This window comes from Thalia democratica, chromosome 9 (assembly GCF_965202585.1).
Source record: "Thalia democratica chromosome 9, ktThaDemo2.hap1.1, whole genome shotgun sequence".
Lineage (NCBI taxonomy): Eukaryota > Metazoa > Chordata > Thaliacea > Salpida > Salpidae > Thalia > Thalia democratica.
Genome location: NC_139173.1, coordinates 29746992 through 29767977, shown reverse-complemented (window position 1 = coordinate 29767977; position 20986 = coordinate 29746992). Strand labels below are relative to the sequence as shown.

The 20986-nt window shown below is 32.0% G+C and overlaps 1 protein-coding gene across 1 annotated transcript in view; it reads right to left on the bottom strand.

The window, feature by feature from the left end:
* Positions 1-4276: 4276 nt before the first annotated feature.
* LOC145844464 (dynein axonemal heavy chain 1-like) overlaps positions 4277-20986 on the bottom strand; it is a 61589-nt gene continuing 44879 nt past the window's right edge. The window contains exons 45-76 of the mRNA XM_082951869.1: positions 20413-20614; positions 19960-20088; positions 19714-19809; positions 19291-19487; positions 18780-18939; positions 18250-18434; positions 17652-17821; positions 16975-17171; positions 16554-16673; positions 15964-16140; positions 15325-15647; positions 14840-14997; positions 14388-14590; positions 13898-14122; positions 13439-13612; positions 12949-13109; positions 12239-12464; positions 11644-11839; positions 11256-11371; positions 10893-11045; positions 10307-10471; positions 9298-9519; positions 8864-8995; positions 8444-8614; positions 7960-8139; positions 7351-7527; positions 6785-6955; positions 6329-6459; positions 5754-5898; positions 5186-5392; positions 4753-4928; positions 4277-4493 (exon numbers count right to left, since the gene is read on the bottom strand). Coding sequence (XP_082807995.1) covers positions 4313-4493; positions 4753-4928; positions 5186-5392; positions 5754-5898; positions 6329-6459; positions 6785-6955; positions 7351-7527; positions 7960-8139; positions 8444-8614; positions 8864-8995; positions 9298-9519; positions 10307-10471; positions 10893-11045; positions 11256-11371; positions 11644-11839; positions 12239-12464; positions 12949-13109; positions 13439-13612; positions 13898-14122; positions 14388-14590; positions 14840-14997; positions 15325-15647; positions 15964-16140; positions 16554-16673; positions 16975-17171; positions 17652-17821; positions 18250-18434; positions 18780-18939; positions 19291-19487; positions 19714-19809; positions 19960-20088; positions 20413-20614 — 5626 coding nt within the window. The 3' untranslated portion in view covers positions 4277-4312. The remainder of the gene's footprint in view (positions 4494-4752; positions 4929-5185; positions 5393-5753; positions 5899-6328; positions 6460-6784; positions 6956-7350; positions 7528-7959; positions 8140-8443; positions 8615-8863; positions 8996-9297; positions 9520-10306; positions 10472-10892; positions 11046-11255; positions 11372-11643; positions 11840-12238; positions 12465-12948; positions 13110-13438; positions 13613-13897; positions 14123-14387; positions 14591-14839; positions 14998-15324; positions 15648-15963; positions 16141-16553; positions 16674-16974; positions 17172-17651; positions 17822-18249; positions 18435-18779; positions 18940-19290; positions 19488-19713; positions 19810-19959; positions 20089-20412; positions 20615-20986) is intronic.

The following is a 20986-nucleotide window of genomic DNA, read 5'->3' as shown; positions in this document are numbered from 1 at the left end:
AAATAGTATGAATGCATTTGTAGATTATTTATAGCAGTAAAACTTAGGGTGGACAACGTACGGCTGTAAAGCTAAAAAAGGTAAAAATCAAAAGTAACTTATAGCGCTATAAAGTAGTTTCAACTTGAAAACATTTTTTACAAGTCAAATGAGATTCTCAGCTTTTCTATTACAAAAATTTTGAAATGTGCTCAATTTAGGAAGATAAAGTTTAAGGTTATCATTAAAACTTATTTTTGTCGATAATGATCAAACTTGTTACCTAAAATAATTTTTGAAATGTAGCCAGTTGTTTTGGTAAATTGGTAAGGTACTAAATACATCGCCTGGCTGTTAGTTGCTTCACAACTATTGACAATTTTTTTACAGTATAAGAAAATCTTTCTTGGGATCTGAATTTGCACATAGGAACTGATTAACTCATAAAGGATACAAATCGGGTTATTAAGTAGCTCAAAAAAATTTTTGTTGTTAGTGATACTTTCATTTTAAACACTTTGTAGTCAAACAAATTTGTCAAGAATCATATCAAAAACACAGTTTTAAGCTTTTTTTGCTGTAAAGTAATTAACCAGAAACAAAAACTAGCTAACAAGATATAAATATAAACCAGGGTTTCCCAAAGTGGGCCAAGTGGCCCCCTAGAAGGCCATGACAGATACTCAGGGGGCCAAGAGCAGCAAAAGGGGAAGAGGGGGGGCCATGAGCAGTAAAGGAGCCACAGGGGGAAACTTACACTAGATATTCTCGAGTTGCAGATGAAGAGCAAAAAAAAAAGGTCTTATGTGTATTTTATGTTAGTTTAGAAACTTACACTAGATATTCTCGAGTTGCAGATGAAGAACAAAAAAAAAAGGTCTTTGGTGTTTTTTATCGTAGTTTATGAGTAATCTTGTTGAAGGGAGCCCTTGTTTTTTCAATTTCTTTAAAGGGGGCCATTTGCAAAAAAGTTTGGGAAACCCTGATATAAACAAACTACTTTCAATTGAAAAAACATAATCTTTTATTTTAAACTAGCTAGATAGTCATTAAAACTATAATTCAAAAAAAAAAAAACTTGTCAATTAAATACTACATATAAAGCATAGTACTTAAAAAATAAGTTAAGGTTTTAAAATAAGCATCTTGTTGTCAAATGTTATAAACTACTTTTGCGTAGTTATGTTTAGACTTTATTCACTAATTTTTCACTAATTTAAGATTCCAAATATTTTCAACTTAAAACTATTTTATACAATTTAAAATGGATACTTAAAAAGTAAAGAAGCTTAAAGACGTACTAATTTAATAGTGTATGCTAGTTTTTAAGAGTAGTATTAGTAAAGAGAATTAACGTTCTAAAACTATGTAAAAAAATTATTTCTTTAAATATTATTGTACTAAAAACAAAAGATAGCTGTTTCATGCCGAATAAATCACTATCCGATAGAAGCACTTTTCTAGGTTTCAACATAGAGTTAGACCGGCTTACCAAAAAATACCTGTGATTCTATGATATACACTACATACAACCAAATTCAAAACTCAAAGTGTTAATGACTAAAGTAATTAGTAACAAACGGGAAATATTTAGAAAAATGTAAATATAAACAAGGTACTTTCAACTAAAAAAGTATGCATGATTCATTCCAGTAGATAGATTATCACCCAAAAAACTACTGATTAAAAGTGTATTTAAAATATAAGCCTATTAAAAATAGCTAAACTCTTAAAAATAGTAAAATATTCTTTTCACAAATAAGAATTATAACTTGATATGATGCGATTATCTAAAAACATATTTATTTAATTTTGAAAAACTTTATTAAAAACACTCTATACAATAGAAGATGCACATTTTTAAATAGAAAACAAACAAAATAAAAAAAATATTTTATGATGTTAAATTTAAACTAAGTTCTCCTGGTGACATTAGTAATAAAACCTTACGTTGTAAAAGAAATTATTTTTATGAAGTTATAAGCAACTAAAAGAAAGTATGACTGTTCATTATAGAAAAATATAAATTAGTTTTTTGATTTTAAGCAAGTCTTTCTTGATTCGTTTGTTTGAACCAAGAACTAGACTGCTTGTAAAAGAATTACAGTGTTTGCTAGTTTATCTACATTCAACTAATTTTCCACACTAAAACATATTTCAAGTATCTAGTTGAGTCAATGATAGTTTAATTTAGCAAGCATGACTATTGTTGAAATTAGTTATCCACCCGTACAACTGTAAATGTTTTAATTTATTTATTTCCTACAACCTTGCTATCGTTGTGTATTAGTGAAAACGTCATAAAGCTGTCATTAGACATTTAATAATAGTAAACGCATGTCTGTTTTTTATTAAGTATTGATCAGATCTAATGAGCAAAAATAATGAAATCTATTCTAATAATTTAAAACTATTAAAAATTATACTAATATTTATAATGTAGTGAAAAGACCTTGTTTGTACTTTATACTTGTATTTTTACGTCACAGAAGTCTAATTTTTAATATAACATTAAAAATTATCCGTTTTTATACAAAGTTTCTCATAGTAAAGTTTTAGTTATCTATACAATATTGTTTTATGAGTTAAGATTGACATTTAATAGTATTAGATTACAGTAGTATGTTTTGAAATATCTTACTTATTGAATTCTATTCAGCTAAATTACATTTTTAACTTCGTTTATGTTTGCTTTTCTATAGCTTAAAAGAAAGTCTAAAAGTAAAATAATATTAATCAAAGCTCAATAAAAAGTATCTATTATGGCATCAACCAAAATATAATTAAAAGTAGAGTTTATACCGTCATGTTTATAGAAAATAAAACTTTTAAAACAAAATTACTTAAGGCCAGGCTACTAGTAATAAGACAATCTTGTATGGAGGCAACAAAATTTTCATGATTAAATTAAAAGAAAAAAAAATCATTTTTTGGATAAAAAAACTTATACTAATATCGTGCTTTGAGAAGATTTCATTTGTGTTCAATTGTTTTTATAATAACCATAAAACACTAACTCTGTACTTGTGTGCATTATATCAAGAAACTATGTTTATCGTAATAAATTTGTGTCAGAGTTTATATACACATACTGCTCACAAAACCTAATTAGTAATGAAAGTACAAAAAACAAACGTTCATCACGTTAAAATGTTTCTATCATGATTTTTTTTCAGTTTTTTAAATTAGTACACGCATCGTTGTTAATTGATTATTTTTTAAAGTCTGATATTAAAGTATATATTTATAACGTTATTGCACATTAAAAGACAACAATCTTTGAAATATAATGCTTTTTAATTTGTAAAATACTTACACTCTTTAGTACATAACCATTTAAGATTCTAATAAGAGTTACTGCATTCATTTAAATGCTTTGTTCATATAAACAATTTAGTCATAAATTCTTTAAAGCAGGTTTTCCCAAAGTGTCCCTCTTGGAAGCTACTTGATAAAATTAGGGGGAAATAAAATGTAAAGAGGCCATAATTTGAAACTTATACTAAACATTATGGAGTTCACGATGAAGAGTAAAAAAAAACAGGTCCTAGGTTTTTCAAGGGTAGTTTTCAAACTTACACTAGATATTACGGGAAAATACCTTTCGCACAGTATATTTTTGAGAAACATTTTAAGAGGGGCCTCTACTTTTTAATTTCTCAAAGGGGTTTCATGAGAAAAAGTTTGGGCAATCCTGATCTAGTGTTTGTTTTGCAATTTGGTTTAACGGACCGTATTCCACTTAAATTTTAAACATTGACAAACCAGTCTTTTCACTCGGATCCGGCCCGTGGACCGTGTGTTTACTACCCCTAGTCTAAGTAGAATTTAATTTATTAAGTCCTATAATACGGTATGTTTTTTATATATATTACACAAAAGTATGATTAGTATACATTTAGAAATAAAAAAGTTCAAGTTGCTACAACAAAAAAAAAAAGGATCTTAATAGTTCAGTTCTAATTACAGTTTACAAAAACCTTTTACAGGGTTTCTATACAAGCGCAAACTTTTATTACCAGAATTGTTAATCACTTTTAAACATCTTTAAAAATTTTAGTCACAGTTAACAACTCTTTACGTATAAAACCGGGTTTTTAAGTGTATATTTTTATTGATTGGAAAAAATTCAAACTATAAATAAAACCATCATCAAAACAAATTTAAAAATTGCAGTATTTAATACACAGTGTTTAAATAAACAGGCACTTAAATTTGCACAGCTAAAAAACAAATAAAACAAAAAAAAATCACAGAAAAACAAAAAAAACACAGGAAAACAAAAAAAAATCACAGGAAAATATCATCACAGTGTTTCAAACAAACATGCTTCTCAGTAGTCAAGGGAACAGACCATGGCAACGGCCCTCTTGACCCAGAAAGTTTCGGGCCTGTCCGTTGCCACCTCGACGGCGATGACGTAGTTGGTCGAGTGACCGGTGGTGGACAGGGTTCCGGCCCTGGTCAGCGTTTTGTAGATCGGACACAAGTACCGACCCGTTTTCGGTGGAACCCTGGAAAAAAAATTTTTGTAATATAAAGTATGGTTGCATGTATAAATAAAATTAAATTCTTTTTTTTTATGTTTTGGGTTTTTTTCACTATCTACAACAAATTGACAAAGGTGCATTTTACTTTTTCAAATATTCTAACTTATTATCAAGTTATCAGTGTTGTTTTTTATACTCCCGAAATACAGAACATATATATTAAACTATGCTGTGACGAAATATCAGTTTTACCATTATAACTTAATTACATGTTTTTATAAACCTGTTTCCTTCTGGTACGAGCCACATAACGGCCATGTCCGTGTAAAGCTCCTTGGGTCGGCAGTCGGTCAGCATCATGGTGTCGAAGTCCCACCTGGCGCCCTCTAGGAACAGACCCCTGATGTAGCAGCCGTGTTCCGGGTGCTCCAACACATCCTTGTAGTTCTCCTTCATCACCTGTGAATAAAAATTTGAGTTGTTACAATGTAAATTGTTTTCCATCTATAATTTACCAAAACTAAAGATAATTAATTGGAATAACTTCAGTTAAAAATTAATATTAACTTTTACAAACGCAGATTTTTGTGGCCATTCGTAAATTTTTATGAAATTAGTGTGAAAATAAAACATGTTGGTTGTAAACTTAAATTGCTAAGTACATTACAGAATAAAAATACTGTGAGAAAACAGTTACGTTTAACATTTTTACAAACCTTGAAATCGAACGAAATGGTGTCGATGGCGATGTTGGTGGCCCTGGCGTAGTTTTGCAGGGTTCCGGTCAGGAACGCTTGCGGGAAGAAGAAGCCCGATATCCAGAACACCACCGGCTTGCCCTCGTCTATCCACATCTGGATGAACTCCATCCTCTGGATCAGGTCCTGGACCCACGAAGCCAGTGGTTTCAGTGACGGGTAAGCCTGAGAGGAAAGATTATTTATTTTACTTTGTTATATTGATGACAAGCGAAAGGAACTATTCCAAATATATGGTGGAAAACAAATGTTATAAGAAAGTACAAATAAATTGTATGGTACTTACTGCAAGGTAATTTTTCATCGAAATGGTTAGTAATATTTTTTAATGAACGATTTTAATAATCTTTGCTAGATTTTCAATTTTTAATAATTAAAACACTTGGATACCTAAAAAATTATAATGAAATAAATGTTCATGAAAAGGTAATTAAAATTCCATAACTGTTTAAGTCTAGTTATCTTGTATATCCTAGAACTTGGTTACAATAAACTTGAATCGCATGCAAACTAATAAAACACTCACTTTATCGGACCACATTTTAGGGACTTGGTTTATGGTCAATGAAACAAACATGGTTTCCAATACATCTGACATCACAACCAAACCTTTGATGGCCTTCAAAATATCTTTCAAAGATGTCAATATGGTCTCCAGTAACTTGTTATACCTGAAAAACATTTATTAAAACTATCTATATAAGAGGTACATTTTTGCAGATGGTTTTTTTATTTTTATGCAAGAATTAAAAAATTCTTTACTTATACATAAAACATTCAATATAGCTATTTTACTGTGTTTCTAACACAAGTAAATATATTCTAACACAATGTTAATATTTTTTGATTATAATTTATTAAGGTATAGTTATATGAAAATAGAAAAAAAAAATACATAATAGAAAACAAAAAGTAATTGCAACTGTAATTGTTTTTTGTTTAAAAAAGTATTTTAAGACACTCTTTATTTCATAAACATTCAAAACTGTTAAATTATTTTAGGGAAACTATATAAACTAATACTTTTAAATCCAAAAAAAAAATTCATTTATTTAATTACTGAGTTATGTAAAGCAACAAACTTACACAAACAAAACTCACCTTATAATTTCTTGTTGCAGTACAGTGTTCATAGATTCTTCATACAAAACTGGGTATTTCGCTGAAACTTTTTCTATATCTATTGGTTTGGGGCATCTATGCAAAATATCATTGGCTATTTCTTCTACAATCTAAAAAATATAAAACCACTGTTATAAGAAAAATGAATTTGCATAAATTTCTAATTATTTGACTTTTTTTTTACTTAACAATACAATTAACTGTATATAGCTATACGAAAATATTATGAAAAAGTTTTAATCAGTTTGAAAGACGTGAACAAGTCAGAATTGTACAAATGACATTTTTACAAGAACGATTTATTAAAGCTACTGCCAGAGAAGAACAAGCGACATACTTTACCAAATCAAATGTTTAAACTTTAGTTTAAAATTATTCTTTTTCAAAACTCTAAAGAAGCTTTAGTTTAAAAAATATATCAAAAACCATACAAACTTCTTCATTGGACTTTCCTCCGGCCGACGAAGTTTTGGGTTGCAATTTGACGAGGGCGTGAAGATTGCCGAACGATTCGTTTTGGGCGAACGATATGTTGGCGTTGTCATGGAGACCGAATATTTCCGGGGTGTCGTTCAGAGGCAAGCTCCTGATGTACTGAATGTATCCCTGAAAAATACGCGTCTTGGTCAGGTTTGAAAATAAAAAAGCACTTGTAATATTTACTTAAATACATAAAAAAATGTTCATTGATGCAGTAAATTGCAGTCTTTATTACAACTTACTGTTCAAGGTTTAAACAAGTATTATAACTATTATTTATTTATCAATATGTTATTATTATTTTATCAATAAATAATAGATAAAAATCTCCTTGAAAAATTTTAAGTCGAGAACTTTGAATTGTTTAATTTAAAACAAGTTACAATATTTCAATTATTATAAGGAAAATATGATGTGAAATTTTTTTAATTTCATTGATACATTATAGCAGGCGGTATTTACTGAACACATTTTAAACGATCAAAGTTCAAAAATACTAATAGAACAACAATCAAACGAACGTTGTTATCCGACTCTGAGTTGATCTGCTTGTAGATGCCGGATTGCGAGTATGAATGTCCGGTTTTCAACACGGAGTCGTTGTAGAAGTCGAGCAAAATGTTCATCATGCACCTGCGATCCCAATCGTCGGTCACTCTTCCTCCGTAGTTGATGTGTCCCGCCGTGTAGATGAGGCACTGGAAAGTTGTCAAGTTGTTAAGTTTGAGCTAAAAATAAAACTTAAATGAACGTTAAAAAGATGATTTTATTATGTATAATATTGCAATTTGTAAAACTTTATTTAATAACTTTAACTAAAAAAAAATTAGCTTTTTTTAGAATAAAAATTTGATAAAGTTAGAACAAAACTAAACAAGGAGTGTTTTATGTGTGTAAAGATATTTTTCAAAAATATTAAAAATATTAGTAAATTTTAGGAGTTTAATTATGAAAAAACAAGTAAATATTTGTGATTTTTACGGAATATGTTCAAGTAAAAAACATAATAAACATTAAACTTTGTAAAACTTTTAATAACAAAACAATGCTCAACGGCAGATCATCGTATAAAAACACTAGTAAAATTGAAAATAAAATTTAAAAAATTCTATTTACAAAACAACGCTCACCTTGAACGGCAGATCATCGTACTCATCGAGGAACATCTTGAGCTGCGAGATGCAGATCCTGAGATCGCCGGTCATGAAGTCGTACGAGTTGTTGAACCCCAAAGGTCCGAACTTCCTTCTTTCGAGCATGACTCCGTGGAACAGGCACAGTGAAAACAACAACGACTTGAACTCCAGCGTCTGAAATGTGTAAAATGCATGTGACGAATTTTTTTAATATAAATTTTGCGCTGATGAAAGTAAACTTAAAATAAATTAACAGAGATAGAATGAATAAACATTAGGTAAAAGTTTAAGTTTGGTTTTTACTAGTTTAAGCAACACTTTTCATAGTTTTAAAATATGATACCAAACAAAAGTTGGCTAGCATAAAAATTCACAATACTTTTGCCAAAACCAAACAGCAACTTTCAGAAATTAAACCAGTTGAAATCACCACTAGAAACTCGAAAAAAAAATCATTAAAATTCAATACTCAACCAACCCTGCCGCAAGAGTTGAGGAACTCGTCGTTCTGGGCCGCGTACGTCATCAGCAGGTTAGCTTTGATGCCCTTCGGCGGCTCCACCGTCATCTTGCTTCCGTTCTGCAGGATGGACACCGGAAACTCGTTGCTGGGCATCGACGTCAGCCACAACCGGAAGTCCCTGTGCACCTGATGAATGGGGTGGAAATTTTTGAATGGGTACAATTAAGTAAGGTTTTATAGTAAAACAATTGTTATTTGTAAAATACCTAAAAATTATATTTAACTCAGTATAATTTTGGTTTTTTTAAGCACAACAATCCAGGTTTAATTTAACGAGATAATTTAGTTAAAAAATTAGTTAAATTAATAAATATATTTTTAAACCAGCTTATTAAAACATTCTCCACAGCAAATTTACAACTTTATTGAACCAACCATTTCAGGGTCGATATTTTCAATGAGGGTCTCCAGAGTGGGCATCCAACTCGGGGACAAATGGCAATTTTGGAAGAAGACCCATTTGCCGCGGTCCATCGCCTGGCTTAGCAACGCTTCTGCCCGCGGACCCTATAAAAAAATATTATCCGGAGTAAAATTAGTTCATTTAAAAACTATTTACTAACTATATCTAATTAAAATTTTAAATATTATTTATGCCTAACTTCTTAAGATTTAAAAATGCTCTATATCTAAAATCTAGTGTTTCTAAAAAGTTAATTAATAGAAGTTCGTATTTTGTTTAGTTTATTTCATAAGTTTTCATAAGTACACATCGCTAGTTTTGTAATTTTACTTCAAAACTCATAGAAATATTTTAAGACGCAACTTAGTTAAATAAAATAAAATAAACAAAAAAAAATATTTCCAACCTGTCCTTGACCGAGGGATATGGCGGACAACTTCTTGGAAAACCTCATTTCTTCCGCGAACTTGTACAGGTCGGCGGCGGGGTCCGTTCCCATTGACAACACGAATATCAGCGGAGTGGTCGGGGAGGAGTCCTTGTAGACGAGGGACAGGTCCTGGGTCTGGGGCTCGATGAACCGCTCACCCATGTACTTGCCCACGTAATCCTGCAGCGCGCTAGTCACCTGAGTGAGGAATAGGTAATTAAAATTATTGATAGGATAAATTCGCATGCGCTGACCGAGTGTTTTCAACTCATGCTAAAATAATTGTTGGTGTGAAATTTTTTTTTATTTTAGTGGCTAAAATTCAAATACATAAAAAAATGTGTGTTGTCACTACAGGCCTCAAACAGTTTTCTCAGAGTTTTTGATAAAAAACAAATCATATATCGAAAAGTTACAAAAACTGTTATGCAATCGAAAGTTTTGAAAACGATTTTTCTCCTTTTAATTTTCTTTTAAAATTATAAAACACAAAACAAAAAAAGAGCAAATAAAACTTCTGCGACAAAGAAAAGTCTAAAAAAAAAGTTTATGCTCTTGTGTTATAAAAATTTGCATGTGTTTACAGATAAATAAATTCGCATAGAATGTTTATCAAGTTTTAACATTTAATTCGTTACTTCTTTAACCTATGTTTTTAATTATTTTGTTAGTGTTAAACTTCATTGTATATCGTCAAGGACAAGTAAGCTGTAACAAAAGTGAATTTTATTATAATTTATTTTATTCTTGGTATTCTAGCATTAAAAATTTTATAAGACGCATAAAGTTTAGCATCTTAAAAAATCTTGAATCGTAGACGCATTTTAATAAACATTTAAACAAGTATCTAATTTTCAAAAACCTCTGTTTGTAATTACAACTTAACTTGACTTAACAACTATACGAAATCTCATTTATTCACGCAAAAATATTATAGCAAAAATTATATAAAAATAACATATTTAGAAATAAAATAATTTCTAACCATGTCGGGCCTGATGCATCTCAACACGAGAATTTTCTGGAAATCGTCCAGAGAATCCTCCCATTTTACGGGTAATGGTTCCCTGTGGGGTTGGGCTGAATCGAACAAGTATTTGTATTCCTTCAACCCGAACTGAAACTCCTCCGCGAATCTTTTGAAGTTTGTCTGTTTAAAGTATTAGTGTTAAGTTTCATTTGTAATATTTAATACGGTATTTCCTTAAATAGAGTATCATAGCTTACATTTTATAAGCATCAATATGGACAAAAGTTACAGGTTTGTTTAACCTTAAGCCAAAAAAAAAATCAAAATTAATAGCATAACTTGTAAGCTTTACTTTAAATACAACTGTGGTGTTAGATTCAACAAGGCTGATATTTCGTTATTATAAAAAAAAGTTTATAAAAAAAATATAAGACAAGCTTGCGTAAATACACTCTTTTCAACTATAAATGAATAAAGTCTACCATCGATACCTAATTTAAGTTAAAAGTTCTTAAAAACTTTACAATTTAATTAAAAATAGTTAAAAAAATATATAAAACATACTGATATTTGCATTTTCTTAAAAAATCAATCAACTAACAAGTTCGGACAACTGAAGTATGTCTCCCCAAGATCTTTCGGAGATCCAGTCGGGAGATGGGTTGTCCAGTTGCTTGGGAACGGAAGTGCTTCCGCTTAGCAACCATTTGTATTCCTCGCTGTCTATTTCGTTGTTATGCATTTTGATGCGAACCTGTGTAAAACGACTTGATGTTACTGAGTACTATAGGATATCAATTAAAAACAAAGAAGCTAAAATAACTACTTGGTATATGCATTATATTTCAACAGTAAGTAAGTAACACTTATTAAAAAATATTTTTTAAAGTTTTCTTTGAAGAGTACCGTAAATTAAAAAATTAAACAATTTTATTTAAATTGCAACTAATTGCAAACAACTCACGCAAAGCAGGAAAGCAAACATGAGCTTGTGTTTTTCAAACAGAGATCGGCACACATTCGAATACAAACTGAACGTCATGTAACTGTTGATGAACTTAATTCGATCGTCGATTGATGCTGTAAAAAAATATAGATTAAAGTAAATGTTCTAAACCAAAACATGTAAAAATATATTTTAGCATTGTAAACGAAAATGAGTTAAGAACATCAGTTTTGTTTTTAGTAACGAACTTTACCAGCTTTTTGAAAATAGTTTTTTATTTCGCTCAGGTCAGACATTATTTGACGCTGTGGTTCTAAGCTAACTTATAAAATAACTCAACATTGGCAAAAAAGCGGATTTAGGACCTTTAAACAAACAAACGAATTTTCAAAACTAATTAACGTACCGGCGCGTTCGGAGTTGATGATGGAGTTGAGGAAAATGGAGAGGAACCACTCGAGGGAGTACTGGTACATGGGATCGATGTTGGAGAGGTCCGAGACGCAGAAGAAGAGGATCTGCGTCCTCACCGCCACCGGGATGTACTGAGACCTCGTCAGATCGATGTCCTTTTCCGTCTTTTCCGCTATCACCATCTTTTGCTGTTGTTTGAATATTATTTGTTAAATAAATATAACATAGATCTGATAATATTATTCTGTATAACTGAGCTGTTGTACCAAGAAAAACTAAAATGATATTAGTACTAAAATTAAAGTTTTAAATTATACAATTAGATTATTTTAGTTACTTTTTTAAAACAAAAAAATATTTCAGTAATACTCTTTACAAATCAACATTTATTTGAAAACTCTCATTTGCAAAACATTTAAACAAAACTTCAAAAATCGTATACTACTGGTGTCAACAAAAATAAATTATTATGAAAAAGTATTGTTTTAGCTTTTGTATACTTGTGACCCTTTTAATAATAAAATCAGACATGCCTGATAATTTAATAGGTCATTTGTAAAGTTATAAACACAATATATCAAACCAACTTTAAGTTCTTCGGCGGTGACTTTCGACTGGGCCAGCACCTCAATTAGCTCGACGTTGTCAACCGGGTTGCCCTCTACCGCGCTCAAGCGGAAAAGAATTTCCTGCTCGATGTCCTTCAGCTGCTGGGTCATCCGCGCGTTGCTCACTATCAGCTGGTTCTTCGCTTCTTCCAGGTCGGGCCGCTCCTCGGCAACCACGCGTCCCAACAGCTGGTCCTGAAGACCGCTGAAAATAAAAACTTGCGAGTTAATTTTGTGATGAGTTTGCCGGAAAAGTTTTAAAAATCACCGAAACAGCTGTTTAAGTTTAATGTTCTGTTTGAAAGAGTTTATATTTATAGAGAACTTAAATCGCTGTGTTATAAAATAAACATTTGTAAAGTTTTTGCTTTCTTACAATTTTATAATAAGTTTAAAGAAACTGTGAAAAAATACTAAATTTTTAAATTAAAAGAAAAATTAATAATATCTAAAATTGTTGAATCATTGAAATGAAATAAGCTTTTCATTCATTTAGATTTAAATCATTTAGATTTTTGAAAAAAGTTTCTTTGGCTATTTGATCAGAACAAAAGAATCATGGTGACTAAGAAACTTATTCATACTCTCAACACTTTTCGGATTTTTTAGTGTCCTTACATTTGCTTTATTGTAATGTTTAGAATTATCTGCTTCTTTCAGAAATTAATAATCAACCAACAACAAGTTACCTGGGGGCGAGGGTGAAGTTGACCAGGGTGACCTTCACACTTACTTCTGGGGTGTAATGTGGGTTGGGCAGCTTGGTTGTTATGTACAATTGGAAGTCTTCATGATAGGGGATTACCGCGTCCCCAAGTTTTATCACCATCGCCCCCTGCTGCTTGAATGTCTGTTGGATAAAAATTAGTTGGTTTAAAATCTCTCAGAAAGCTTTAGTATAATATTATCCATATAGTCTACTATTCATGTCTATAGGACAGTTTGAAACTTCAACTTTTCGTAAGTTTTTCAAGGAACTTCTAATTGAGTTTGCTAAACAATTACTTATGCCAAACAAACTTAAACTTTAAAATAAACTCTCGTAAAGTTCAAATTTGTTAAATTTTTTTTATACTTCTGTCAGTTTTACATGGAGATTGTAATAAAAAAATTAAGGAAATTATAAAAAAGTGTTATTAACCGTTACTTTTATTTAAGACAAAAAAAAAAAAAAAAAACTTGTTTCTGCAGCACAGGCTCCAGCGAAGGATCGAGTTCTTCCAACACGTTCTCCAACACCACGGGTTTTCCGAACCTGATGGCGTTCTCCAGGCTCCTGAGGAGATCCCTGTCTGACAATTTCACCACGTCAACACCATTGTCGCGCTCCATCGATTTCACCCACTTGTTCGCCTAAATGAGGTTGATTGGTTTGAAAATAATATATAAATAAAAGCTTTTGTTTTTTTTGTTATAACAAAAGTGTTAAATATATTGTTTATTTGAAACAATACATCAAAAAAAGTGATTTTTTACATAACATACCAAAACTAAGGACTAGTTAAAAACTAACTAATATTAAAACATGCTTATTAACTATAACCAACCAACTTGTCCATAGGAAATATATAAAACAGTATTTAAAAACATATCACTGTGACATTTACTACATAATAATTTTTTTTAATTAAAACAAACTTGTCCCTGCGGATCGATGAAGAGCGGCCACCTCCGGCTGTGCTGCACCACAATGCCGTTGTCCACCGACAGTATGTCCCTGGGCAGCCCGTATATCTGCCAGTTCCTGATCTGCACCGGGTCGCCCATCGTCCCCATCAAGCTCGGGTGGTTGCACGTGACCGGAACCTTCTCCTTGGCGACCACTTGCGACCAGTTTTCGAGAAGCTGCTGCCGGTACTCCCCCTGTAGTGTTACGTCATAAAGGTGAGAAAAGGGTTGTTGAAGACAAACAAACGTGTGATATATATTTTCTAAATTTGTTTAACTGCTTATACTTACATAATATAAAAAGTTAAAATTCAACCTATACATGCTAAAATTTTAATTAAAAGCTTTGAAATAGAAATGATCAATTTAATAGAAAGAGCCAGTTGAAAAACTAAACAACTAAAAATTAAAAAATCACTTTATCATTTAACTTATTTATTAACAAATTTCCAATACAAACAGTGAACGCTCCGAGGTAAGCGACGAAACCGGCACTAATCAGCACATCCCCCACAACATTCTTGATCACCCCCGTCAACTTGTCCACGGTTTCCGACCACCTCACCTTCTCGTCCGCCAGCCCTCCTATCAGCTTGTCCGCCCTGTCGAGCCGTTCCTCGCACAACCGGCAGTTGTTCTCCAGCTGCTCCTTTTTGCTCACGCCTGTGTGACGTGACAATTGAAGTGCATGAAAATAAATATTTTGTGGTACAAAAAATAATAAATAGACAAAAAAACTAATTTATAAACTTTTCCTTAATCTTATTATGGTGCAAGGTCTATTTAATAATTTATATGTTTTTTGAGAAAAAAAAAGGTTAAAATAAAAACGAAAAACTTTTAACTTGGCATTAAAAAACTCGATAATTAATACACTAAAGCTCTGATTAACACAAATAAATTCAAACGTACACGCTGCGAATTTTTCCTGCAGCGTCTTTATGCCCTGCTCCACTTCGAACAAGTTCTGCTTGGCCGCGTCCAGAATCTTCCTCGTGGCGGCTAGTTCCTGCTGCGCCTCCTCCAACGCCGCTCGCTTCGGCGCCACTCCTATCGCCACGTAGTGGTACCTGAGGGGTGAGAAAGTGGTTTATGAAATCATACCTGAGAGTTGAGGAGAGAAACTACTAACAGGTTTTTGGTTAGAATGCAATCAAAGTTAATTTTGAGTCCTCAGTTTGTGTGGTTTATTGGAATTTAATACAATATAAATCATTTCATTGAAGTTATTAAATTCATTTGTATATAAACATCCTATGTTTGCAGCAGCTATGTTTCAAAAACAAAACTAAGTGTTACAAGTTGAAAGTATTGAGCCGAACAAAAAAGTGATGATAGTTATTAAAAAAATAATTTATACCCTTGTAAATCTAAATAACAAAAAATCTCCGACTGACTTGTGCATGGCTCTGACCCACTGGCAGATTGAAGTGCACGCTTTGGATACCCTGGCGATGGCTGCCGGCTGGAACTCGTCGTTGGAAATGTACGGCTCGATCTTGTCTATGGTGTCGGCCGATATGTTGTCCTTGTCGTACTTGAACAGCGAGTCCAGGAACCTTCCCGGGTCTTGGAGCAGGGACTTTCCCGGCTCCCAGTAGTCGTCGACCTTGGTGCCCAGCTTCTCACCGGCCACCTTCTTGGGTTTGACGCCCTGCATGATGCACACCGCCTCCATGACCAGCTTGACGCCGGGTGGCGGACGCGTCATCGCTCTTATCTGTGCGGAGATGTTAAGATTTTTTCCTTGGTTAGGTTTCAATATTATCACACAAAGCTTTTTATAGAGTTTTAGTAAAGTTTGTTGTGTTTCGTTCCTTGAAAAAAAATCATGACAATGTTTTAAGTGTTGTTAATTTTAATAAAGAGGATAAGAAAAACCTTCAGCTTAAACTTTAAAAAGCTTGCTATAAAAATATTGTTATGTTTGTAATTTATTTAACTTTTGAAACATTTTACGTTTCCAGTAACTTAATTGTAACTTAAACAACTCGAAAACGTTTACAGACATAAAACAATGTAAAACATAACCGAACCTCGGTGACATCGCCCTTGTTCAAGCTCTTCAAACTAGCAACAGCGGCCTCTAGTGCCGGGAGCGCCTCATCAAGGTCTCGTTGCGCGTCAGCTGCGATCGCCTGCGACTTCTCCGCTTGCTCGACAGCTTCCCTCTCCTGCAGCTTCACCACCTCCTGCGTCTCTTTCGCTTTTTTCTGTATGTTGTTTGTCATAAATACATTTGTTGGTTGTATAAGAAAATAAACAAATTCAAAAAGATACAACTTTTATACGTGTACGACTGTTTCAATTGAAAACATTGTGAGTAAAATTTTGATATCTATAAAGAACTTAATAGTTTGTAGCTTCTTAATAAAAAACAACAGATCAAATACCAAATAAAATACATATGTATATTGAGTATAATCCTATGCCTATACTATAATAAAGTAATCTTATATCTTACATCAATCAAATAAATTGATTTTTTTTCAAATTAGGGTTTCACTGAAGCAAGTTAAATATTATTTTATTTTTATGAAAAGAAGCCTATTCATAACATTAATAGTTACTCAAAATTAATTAGTTAAACTTAAAAACAGGTATCTTATCAACAACAACCACTTACCGTGTCAACTTCAATATCAACAAGAGTTTGTTCGGTTTCTTTGGAAGCTTCTTCCAACTGCGGCTTCATGACTTCCAGTTCTTCTTGCATCTTCGCCACATCGTTTCCCGTCTTCAGCAGCTACAAACGGGAAAGTTGTGTTTAGTATGCTTGAAAAGTTGCATAAAGTTTGATAGTGGTTTTTTGTATGCAAACTATGTTGTTAAACAGTACTTAAGGTTTACAGGTTTCATATAAACATAAAAACAAAATCTGGTTAGATAAAAATTATAAAAGTGTAGAAAAAATAAGTATATATATAGCTAAACTGTTTTGATCATAATACGTTACACTTTATTGAGTTTTAAGCACTTTAAAATTCTTTATTATTTTCTAAAGCTTAAACATTATTGAAACCAAAAAACGGTTACAACAAGCAAACCTTATCGAGTCCGATTTTCATTCTGTTTCTGTTCTCGCTCAGCTCAGTAATTTTCACCGAAATCAACTTCTTGAAAATCTTCATCAGCTCCAAGTATGACGTAGGCGTGACGTAATTGTAACGCGCCAGTTCGTGCTCGAACTTCTTCGAGTACTTGGCAACCGACTGGTGGATGTCCACGCACGTGGTCACCAAGCCTGTGGTCAGAAAAAGTTGAGTGAAAATTTAAAGGCTGGTAAATTATACCCTTGCATTGTACATAACTTACTGTTAAAGCCTAAAAACTTTATGCACATTTGGTAACTGTAAATAGTTTAAGAACAGGTTATATCATGTAATAAAATTAACGATAACTATATTTGCATGTTTTAAATTTTTCTTTAACAAATAGTTTTTAACATTTGACGAAAGCTGACAGATAAATTTAAAAACAAAAAAATATACATAGATGGAAAAAATTCTATAAGTCATCAAATTTTCGATGAAATCGAAAGCGTTATACCCAATTAAAATGTAATAAAATACTTCAAAGCAGAGTGAGGACAACTCAACTTTTTCTAAATTAAAAAGCTATGGAAGCTTTGATTTATTACCATTATACATCATCTCGACAAATGAATTGCAAAAAACATAAACATATGTTTGATTTCATAGAAGTAAAATGTAAAACCACTTACCGCTAACAAGTTGGGTGTTGTCGGAATCGACTTCTTTTATTTCGTCGATGAACCTCATAGCCACGCTCCTCAACGCTTGATCGGGCCAGTCGCTGAACCAGTCTATGGTGCAGCAGTTGACCAACGAGGGAAACATTCTGATCCGGGCTCGGAAGATCTCACCAATTGGACTATGAGAATTTGATTTAAACTAGATTTTTGTAGAGTTTTTTGCAACATGCTAAACCAAACCAAGGAAGTTAAAATGTTTACATATATATATGCATGTTAATCTAATTATATAAAAACTATAATTTATACAGCTATTTCAAACATGAAATATAAAGTTTCATGTACTCCTCAGTAAGCTACATTAATATTTAGCTCCAATTTAATTTGTTGAGGACTATCGACCAAAACTTTTTATAAAACCTTTAATATATATATATATATATGTGTATTTATATTTTTAATGAAAATTGGTTATACTTGAATTTTTTTTTTTTATATATAATTAAAAAATTAATGAATTTCTTCTTAGAATTGTAAAATAATTAAATTGTATGATATAACTTTTTTATTCTTTTGAAAAATATAATAAAAAGATAATAAATCAGACCTCATGCAAATAACGCAGTGCAGATTGGCTCTGACTCGCTTGGTGTACGCGTTGAACATGTTGGACTTTGTGGCGGGCAGTCCCTGGTCCATGACAATGGACTTCATGGCCAGCATAATGGTGTCCTGGTCGTCGTTGGCGTATATGTTGGGCACATCGCCGCAATTCAGTATGTTGTTCATGTCCTTTAAAAGTATGTTAGCGTTGCAAAACTGAATTGATGAAATTTAAGTAGCTCATATTATTTGTTGTACAAATTAGATATGGCTTTGGGTATCGTTGATATTCTAAAGATCTTACATGAAAAATTAAACGATATTCGTTTGCAGCGTAGATCTGTAAAAAGATTCGTCTCGTTTAAACTTGACTGCAACAAATCAAAAAATTAAAAACTGCACATGTTTCTAGACATTATATCCCTAATTACTTCTATAATATCTTCCCAAATGCCTGACCGGTACCTTACACACAAACTTACTAATTTAATCAGCAAAACGTTGTTTTTTTACATTTTAGCAAACAAAACAAACTTCAAGGAAGGACTCTTCTTTAATCTGCGTGTCGTTGAACAGGAACGTGATTGGCTCGTTCTTCAAACCAGCTTTCATCATCAGCTTTTTGATGTCTTCCCGCCATTCTACCGTGCTGTAATGCTTCGTCAGCTCTATCTGGAACAACTCGAAATCCGCACTGAATATTTTCAACGAGTTAGTTGATACGATATTTAATTATTTTTTTAAAATAAATGTTTTGTGAATAAAAAAGATTTGAAAGTAGTCAACTGCAGCAGATTTCAACCAGTTCTAAAACTGAACAAAGGTTAAATTCAATAAAAGCAGCTTGATTTCTTGGTGAACAGTTTAAAAAAGTTTAAAAGCAGGTGAACATGAAATTAACTAAACAACAAATCAATAAAGCCTGTACCAAGTACTCAACTTTATAAAACTAGAACTCGGCTTACTTTAATTATTTAACAAAACCTAATAAAACTTGTTCAAAATTATTTTCAATTTATCATAATTTTTTTTAAATCGTACTAACATGTGAGTGGCGAGCCTGGACAGGGACTGTCTTCCGCTTCCACCAACTCCCAGTAACAGACAGTGACCCAGAGGCTGCCTCAACACCCGGGCGATCCTACACACGTGCTGGGCCGCGTCCAGGAAGAGTACCAGGGACATGCGGGCCGTGTTTATCTGGTTGTATTCTTCCAAGTAGTCCTCCAACGATTTTATTAACTGAAAAAAATTTAGTTTTATATACATACTCAAAAATAATATTGTTTATTTTAAGTATTGTTATATATTGTTTATCTGGTTGTACTCTTCCAAATAGTGCTCTAACGATTTTGTTAACTGCAAAATAAATGTACTTAAAAGTCATGAAATACCAATAAGACTCCTTGATATAATAAAAACAATTGAAAAAAAAAAATATTTTGATTTATATGTTTATTCAACTAACCAAATCAAAGTCGGGCATGAAGGAGTAGCTTCTGCTGTCACTTTGAAAGTCGCCAAACAAAACGGGCTTCGTTGGTATCACTTTTTCTATGTCGAGCTGTTTATATTATGGTTCAATTAACAGTTACTATTTTTAAATAATACTTTTTAACGGAACATTTTTGAAACTGGAATTGATAAAAAAGCAGTAGGTTTAAATATTTTTTTATTGCATAAAGATTTATTCTGTTAAAATGAGTAAACTTACTTTGAAAACATTGGTTATTTTGTTGCAAAGTTGCTTATCGAACCAGGATCTGTCTTCGTTGTTTACGAGCCTGTCCTGAAAAACCCTGCAGTTTTCGTGGTACCAAAGTCTGATCAGGGATTCTTTCGACTAGAAAGTATGGTTTTGATAAGCTGCACTATCTTTACAGTAGATATTTGTATGTTCTAGTTTGAAATTACAAGTCAAATAAAGTTGTTTGTTCTATAAAACACATGATTAAAAGTAACATATTCATTAGTAATCAAAAAACATCAATAAGTTTTTTATTCAAAATGCAGATAAAACACTTACATCATTTCTACTTAAAACAATGTTCTAAATTTTCACATTTAGATTAAAAAAACAGAGCAGTTTTCAACTTTTTGTTTTCTTCTAACTTTTAAGTAAATAGTTTAACATTTCGTTAAAACTCCATTAAAAATTCAAACTCACTTCGATGGACTTGATGTCCATCATGAGCATTCCCTGGAACACTTTGGACAGATCCCTGAGGTTGAAGGTGTAGTGGGACTTGTTGGGGGTGGGCAGCAGTTGGGAGGTTATCATCTCGTATATGTTGATCGTGCTGTTCACGACGCTCGACCCCAAACCCGATATCTCTTCGGGTATCGGTTCTGAATAATATTTCACAAGTTAATAGTTTTGTTTGAAAAATATTTATGAAGTTAGAAAAACTTATTATGAACAAATTGCAAAGAAATATACTTGTAAATTAGATTTAAAAATGTTATATTTGTAGCTTCTTTTAGTGTACCTCGTACAGAAGATATAATAATCTTTTAAAGTTTTTAGTTGAAGTATAAAAAAACAAAAAAATTGAGTTTTACAGAGTTGAGTAATCACTAAATTAAATGACTGTTCAACAAAAAATTAATCAAACTAAACTAATAAAAATCTGCTTCAACAAACCTTAACTAACTTCTATATATATAAAAACTCACGCGATGAAGAACCGAATGTTTCAGTGAATTCTCCAGCTAAAAACAATTTAGATAAAATTTTTATT